At 30.8% G+C, this 8,284-nt stretch overlaps 1 protein-coding gene across 1 annotated transcript in view; it reads left to right on the top strand.

Moving 5' to 3' along the window:
* The window catches only part of LOC106686486 (uncharacterized), a 76,688-nt gene that overhangs the window by 54,626 nt on the left and 13,778 nt on the right, over window positions 1–8,284 (top strand). The window contains exon 2 of the mRNA XM_014429838.2: window positions 6,797–7,134. Within this exon, the coding sequence (XP_014285324.1) occupies window positions 6,797–7,134 (338 nt within the window). The remainder of the gene's footprint in view (window positions 1–6,796; window positions 7,135–8,284) is intronic.

Genomic DNA, 8,284 nt, shown 5'->3' on the forward strand with positions numbered 1-8,284 from the left:
CTTATTATATCTTACTTTTTTTACATTTTATACCCCTGTTATTTTACACTTATGTTTTTTTTTTCTCTTCTTTTTTTTTTTCCTTTTGTAACTATGTGTTTGTATATTTTTTAGCCCTGACGAAGCCCTGCAACGTGGGGCGAAACGTTGGCTCAATAAAATAGTATAATTCTACTATTTGAGTTTTTTTGACCACACTCGGACCATATTCCTTTCAAATAAAGAAAATGTTTGAGACCTTATATTTCTGGTATCAATTTGTTTTAAAATGTTTAGTTTGTACTGTTTCGTTCAGTTTAGGTGGTATATATTTTTATTAATATATGTATATATGTTTTTAATTATGAAATATGGTTGAAATATCTTATTGTTTAAATTTATAAAATCCTTATTCGGAAGGACAACTCTCCTGGCTCTACTGAACTTCAAGAACAACTTGTGGATACGGTATTCGCACTTCGGGGTAGAAACTTGAAAAAGAGAATCGTTTTAGTTTTTCAATATGTCTGTTCTCAAAGAAGACACTTGGGAAATGCAGAGGGTGTAAAAGAAAGGGATAGGTCCTTTCTTGTGGCTAAGGACGGAGTCTAAGACAACTAAGGGTCTTATTTACCTTGAGTCTGTTAAAGGGCAGGCGTTAAGGGCAATATTAAGAAATGAGCTTTGTCCCAATTTAGTTACGCCTTCAACAAAATGTTCTTTTTTACTATGTAATGGTGATTCCGAGATAACAGAAAATTTTCAGAAAAAAAATTTATATCCAAATATGAAAAAAAAAAAATCCGAACTTCTTATGTTAGCTCTTGGCTCAAATTTTTATCAAGGAAACTAGGGTTTGTCGGTTTTTAAAAACCGGTTTTTGGAGAAAATTATGAAATTCGAAAACCGGTTTTTTGTAGAAAATTTCGGTTTTCTATGAATATCGAATTATTATATCAGGCTGTAAAAACGATTAAGCCTAGTTCGGTTGCAAGTGAGAGGGTATTTTCTATTTCGGGGAATTTTGTAAATAAACTAAGGACACAGCTAAATAGCAAATCGATAGACGTCCTCTGTTTTCTGAAATAATATTTCATTAAACAAAAAAATAAATAGAATATTCAAATTTGTATTAAAATTGCCCGGGATAGAAAATACTCAGTCCTTTGCTTAATTGTCTTTAAAACTAAAATTGATTTTAATAAGTATGTATGCATAAACTTTATTTACTCTTGTCTTTCGTCTTTGATTATAATTTATATTACATAATACACATTTATATATTTTCTAATTGTTTTTAATAAGTATCCATCTGTATCTAATAACATTGTTTTTTTTTTTAAATAATATGGTTATTATAAAAGTATTAAAATATATTGTTTTTATTTATTCGAACCCTTTGCTGAATAACTCGTTTCACTATTATAAAAATATTTACATACTTTTATATGAAAATTATGCATAAACAACGAATAATTGTTTTTAAAGTTATTTAATCCTGCTCAACAATTATTTCTTTGTTCTACTAAATTGCATAAAAAAATTTTACTATCAATAAAATTGAACAGTAAATAATTTCAGTCAAAAACTGCTTTTAATCACTCTAAATTTTCTGTTAAAATTTTTTGTTCGAATTACAGAATATTCGAGCAAAAAAAATTTTTTTATAAAAATTCGAAACCGGTTATAACCGGTTTTCTAAAATGTCAGTTTTTGAACAAACCCTAAAAAAAAACATGAACGAAGAACCCGAAAACAATATTAAAAATTTAAATTAATCCTTTGTGGATTTTTTTAAATATTGGTTTAATTCAAATGTCCCCTAGATTGATTATGATATAAAATTCTGAGGCATATTATCAGAATTTTTTATTATTTTTATTTATTTAATACCCGTTCGGCCAGGTGAGCCTTATATGGTTAATGCAAGAGCAACATTTTTTTTAAACAAATATTTACGGAGGGAAGGTATAGTTTCATTCAAAAGACACCTCTAACAATATTATAAATAAAATAAAAAAAATATATAAAAAAGATAGATCAAAATAAAAATTCTCAATGAAAGATAAAAATGATATGTAAAAACTATGACATTTATGGATTTAAAAAAATAAATAATTTACTTCTAATGGAAAAAAAAGAAAGTTAATTTAATAAATAGATGAAGAGAAAAAAAATTAAAATAAAATAAAATTTTAGAGTAACAATAACAAAACTGATAAGTATAAAACTTATAACAGGATCCTGCAGCAGCCTGTGCTTCAGTCTTCGGGCTGTGGTTGGGTTCTCAAGTTATAGACCACTGCTCCTTTAACTGTAGGTAACTGGAAGTAGAAATTCATGAATTTTTTTTTTATATAACACTTTATTATCTCTATTTGTAATTCCCAATGCAATTGGCTTTTATTATTAGAATCAACTATTATTGATTTTTGCAATATTTGTATTTGTGGTGGATTTAGAATAAATTAACCACGGTAAAAAAAGCCTCTATTCTTGAATAATTAATTCAAAATGAAGATGAAATCTGAAACAGCTACTTGTTTATTATTGATTATGATCATACCCTTACTATATATTTCACATAGATAAGCGAAAGTAATGTCAAATTATTGTAATTGTAATTGGAAAATAATAATTATCAAAATCTTTCATATTTTATATTCATACGTGGTTTATATATTAACAATGAGGTATGTTTACGTTTTTCAAATAAATAAAATGAAATGTACTTAAATTTTTTTTTTCCAGCTCCTATGAAAATTCGTATTTAAGGGGATATTGAGGTGTTAAGAACGAGCTTCAACTTTCAGCCTAAAAAACATCAGTTTTAAAAAAATATATAAATCCGTGTACAATGAGATCAGCGTTTTCGGCTGTCCGATTTTGCTTTATGAGGACGCAACAGCCTCAAAAACTGTTTTTCTTTGACTCTTTCATTGTTCGTATTTATACGATTTATATAACTACAAACAATTACAGATGGTTGATTATTTCTTATTAACAAAATTAAAGGTATTTTAATGGAAACTTTTTTTTTAAATTCGGCTTTTAAGTCCTACCACTATGAATATAACACATAGCTGAGATTAAAGATAACTTTGTGCATTGATAAATCGAGTTTTGTCAAAATCGTTCTGTTTTGGTAAATAATATAGCACTTCCAGTCAATCGATTTTATCTCAAAATGTTCTGTAACATTTTTCATATCCACACAAACACACACACAGACCATTTTGCGACACTTCTTTATTTCGACAAAGGGACCCTCAAAACGTGCATTTCTGAAGAAAATATGAAGTAGAAATTTTACATTTTTATAATACTTCCCCTTACTATGTATTCCGTGTATAATAATAATATTCTTTATTTATTCTGGGATTGATCCCTTAGAATAATATACAGACGTCAAAAGTAGGCTTTAGAGCCTTAGAGTAAAGTACAAAATAAAAATGAAATTAAAGTATAATAAAGTAATGAATTTGAAAAGATAAAAATGAACAAAAATAATTAACAGAACAAATAAAATAAAACCGTATGTCATATCATAAAACATGACTTAACACTTTTGATAATAAATAAAAAGAAAAAAATAATCTAAAAAATCAAGTAAAATTAAACTAAAAGTAATAAATGAAAAGGTACAATTTCTGCTAATATACATATTTACAAGTATAAACGAAATTCTGAAACATAAAATACAGAAAATATATAATCCTTATTCGAAACTTTCAATTGTTATTCTTCTGGACTTGGGTTGACAGAAGGTAGTCGAAGATACGTGATTTCAAGATTGGAAGGGTATTAAAACTACAAATAAAGGAGGAAAGAGGAACGGATGAGGAAAGATCTATCAAAGGCTGCGGTTCGATGGGCAGTTACATATAAGTCTGAAGGCCGTGAGCGGGTATTGCGGGAATGCAACGCTAGGATTGGATAACTTGGTAGGGGAAGAAGCAAGAAAATATTCACGACGGAAGGAGGGGTAAAGCCACTTCAATTCTTCATAAAATCGGGTGACAGAGGCGTCCCTGGGGACCCCAATGATGAATCAAACAAAGCAATTAATTAACCGTTATATAGGTAGGTAAAAGTAATAAGAATCGTAAAATAATATATTACTAATAAAAAAAATAACATTATTGTTATTTATATGACAGGTAAAAACAATTTTCTCATTACTAGCTGAGATATTGCTAAATATTGAACCTATTTAAGATGGACTCATTGCACAAACTCAAAAAACTACAGAAAGTATAATAAAAAATTTGAATAAATTGCCATCCATTGTGCAGTTTCCTGAAGATCCTATTATAGCCCCCCCTCCCCATGCCCCCCTAAGTCTATTCGGCGTAAAATCCAATTGATCCTTGGTCTCTGAAGGTTACTGAAGCTTTAAATTCAAGTCAACCGATCTCAAAATAAAATCTAATTTCATATTGAAATGTTCTTTTCACAATAGATGCAATAAGGGATATTCTCGTTAATTAGTTTTCCTGAAAACAATATGGATGTTACAATGCTTACAGAAATAAAGAGATTCTTAGATAGAATAAGTTGAGGTACGTATCAATTGAAGTTTAGATTACTGTGAATGAAGCTCAACTTAATCATTTGAACGGTTCTGAGAACGATCGTGAAGACTGAAGCATTGATAAAAGAATTGAATAATCAGCTCCAATCCGACATCAAAGCGTCCTTGGGGTCAACCAAAACGTAAACAGGAGGATAGCGTTAAGAGTTGATTTTTAAATGAAATTCAGTTAAGAGTGGTTAATGGAATATTTGTGTTTACCACAAGGATTTGGTTAGTCTTGTCTTCCATGGCTTTCTGTAGCTGAAAGAGTTAAGGTGCAGGTCTAAGCAATCTGAGAACTTCGGGCGGTGCCAGTTCGTTCCTGGAGGCGTTGACTTTTTTCATTTAGTGGCGGTCCCACAAAATTAAAAACTTGACCCCCCACCATGGTTATAATTGGTTTATCACCTGTAGATAACTTCCCTGTACGTCAGAAATTACAAGAAAGAGGGTCAGAAAAAAAATCTTGTCTTTCAGGGCCGTTTGTAGCTAAGGGATTTGACGTGCAGGTCTTTGCAACCTCGTAACTGAAAGGAACACCATATTGTTCTGAGGAAGAGGCACATTATATCCGAATCGTCTAAAAATAAAATAAAAATTAAAATAACTTTTTTTTAATAGGTCAAAAAAATATTTTTTAGGAAATTATTAGGCCAAAAACAATGTTACTAATTAATAGATAATACTATTTTTTTTTTGTTTCATACCTCAAATTATATGATAGACATAATTCAACCATGATTAAGACAACTTTTCATATCCAAAAACTTGAATATAAATTAAAAATAGAGGAAGTTCGATGGTTGGTCCCATGTAATAATTGAAAAGGAAGATAATGCGGTCTAAGGTAAACTAAGAATAATAAATAATAACAAATAAAAAGAAGAAATATAAATTAAAGTACAACTTAAGAGATGGATAAAAGGGGATACAAATAAAATTCTATTCCTATTTTTTTATAACCTAATTTCTTCTCTCGCTCTGATTTGTAATTTATCATTTAGTGGTTGCCTATATTTCATATTCTGTTTGACTTTCTATACTAGGAGTATTCATGATATTGTGTTAAATGTAAAATATTTTACCATGTTAAATGATAAATGCATAAGAGATCCTAGCGGATTTTCTGAGCAACTTGTTTAGTAACCTTTCCTTCCAAAACTTCATGTTATTGTTTACTTCTAAGTTTTGATCACAGTAATTTATTACAACATGCCTAAAATAAGTGAAAAGTATAAGTGTAATAGTTTGGCTACTGATTATATTTTTTAAAAAGTCCAAAACACAAGACAAAAGAAAAAAAAACTAGGAGTAAGTAACCTAACACAACAAATAAAACGGTGACAAGCTCAGCTGGTCTGTTTCGTGACGTCATTCTCCATTTAACAGACTCTCACCCATGTTATGTGTTATATCGTTTTAACATGGTAAAAGAAGGAAATATTTCTCCATTTAACATAAGTTTTTCCATTTAACACGCTTTAACATGTTAAACTAAAGATCATAAATAACCCTACTGTGTACCTTAAAATCAATTCCCACTCTTCTCTATCCATCTTGTTAAACAGTTCACTTTTGTTTTGACTTCTAGTCTGTAAGATAAATTGACTTTTTTCTTATCGCTCTTTTTTTCCATCTCTTAGTTTGTACTTTAATTTATTTTCTTCTTTTTATCTGTTATTATTTCCGTTTTCATTCATTTTCTGTAACCTTTTATTATTCTTATTTAGTTTTTGAGTTCCATTGTACATCTGCTAATTTTTTTTTTACTTTAACGTTGAGAAACGTTGGCTCAATCTGAATATTTTAATCACTATTTCAGATTTTCTTGGACCGCTCCAAAAATGTTTTTTGTTTTTTCATACTTCATAGGTGATTTATTACTTGACATAACTTCTAAAAATAATAAACAAAACTCTACTTCAAATAATTGTGATATTAAATTTTAATTTTAGTAATTATTTTTAATGTAATTATGTTACATCAACATTAAGATATATTTTTCATTATGTCTATTCTCTCTGCAATTCTCCAAATGTTATGAATATAAGAATTTGCCGGATCATATATGTTTTAGTTTAACGTTTCCTTTATTTATACTATTTAAAAAAAAAGTCAAAAAGAAATCTGCTAAGTGAAAACTTGAAATTTATAATGAACTATACATGTATTCTTAGTATGATGAGTTACTGAGAGTAACTCCTGTTGTTCCTGAGAGTTACTGAGAGTTTCCTGTTGCAGATTGCTGGCGGCCACTGGGCCAGAGAGACCCTCTCAGCGACCCGACACACGAATACTCCCCTCCAGTGACCAGTGGGGTCCAATATTGGGCTCCAGAACCCCCTTCCGTCCGCCTGGAACCTCCTCTACCTCTGCGCCCCCTACCTTGGCTCAACACCGTCCACATCACCACGGCCTACCCTCTACCGCTCACCATTACAGAGAGGCCATCCACTTCTGCGGTCCCGACGTTCGTGGAGTTCACACCTTTGGTCACTACAACGCCCGAGCCCACAACTCAAGAACCGACTAGTGTAGTACCACCGTACTCTGCCGTTGTAATCCAGGGACACTCAAAGGTAGGTGTGGCCACAAGAAATATTATTTTGTAAATCATAAATATTTTACTCATTTGTTTTTTGTTTTTTTTATACAATTAAATTAAATTTACGTTTTTTCTAGAGCTGATCTATATGATATAAATAACAAGAACAATACATATTTTAATTTAAAAATCAGAAAAAAATATTAAACCTTTGAATTTTTTGTTATTTCTAATTATTGGCAATTTTTGTAACGGTGCTTATCCTATTTCTTTCTGTTGTAATCTAATTACATTTCAAGGCGTTACTACGATTTTTAAATCAATATATTTCAAGTATGAAATATAATTACTGCTCACCGGGTGATGGGATCCACTCTCAATTTGAATGCCTTAAAAATTAAAATTAAAAAATAATATTGAGAAAATTCTTCTTCACCGTACTTTCTAGATTGAAGGCTAAATGGGTCCACCCAGACTATTGGGTTTTTCAGATTCTCACAGGACACGGTCGGTTCCAGGGAAAGCTGCAGAAATTCCAACAAATCCCATCAAATCACCTTTACCCTTCGTCGTAAACCTACTGACTGCTCTACAGTTTCATTTACTATGTTACTCTTAACCCTGTCGAACAGATCTGCTACCTTGGCCAACATTTGGACAAACGATTAACCTGGAGTCCTCACACCAGACTGAAAAGACAGGAAACTGCACGTCGATTTCGACTATTTTAGCACTTACTAGACAAACAAAAGACTGATCTACATGACTGTAATAAGGCCAATCTGGACTTATGGAGTTGAGCTTTGGGACTCTACTAAACCTTCGAATTCCTCTCGTATTCAATCCTTACAATCCAAAATCATTCGTAAAATCCTCAATGCTCCTTACTTTGTCACAAATAAAATCATATATAAAGACCTTAATGTTCCCTATGTAACCGATCTAGCCCGAACCAGATATCACTCCTTCCATTATAAACTCTCTAACCACTCAAACCCCCTAGTTTCTAATCTTGCATCCTCTTCCATTTCTGACAATCCTCCGAGGCGCCTGAAAAGAAGGCCACGAAACCAGCTAATGTAAAATGTCATAGAGTGCTACCAATGGGTAGTTTCTCTACACGCCTGTAACACTCCAATTTAACGTAGATCAGATTTACTAAATGTTTTATAATGTACAGTTGT

Source organism: Halyomorpha halys, unplaced genomic scaffold (assembly GCF_000696795.3).
Source record: "Halyomorpha halys isolate HHAL.00 unplaced genomic scaffold, Hhal_1.1 Scaffold36.1, whole genome shotgun sequence".
Taxonomy (NCBI): Eukaryota; Metazoa; Arthropoda; class Insecta; order Hemiptera; family Pentatomidae; genus Halyomorpha; species Halyomorpha halys.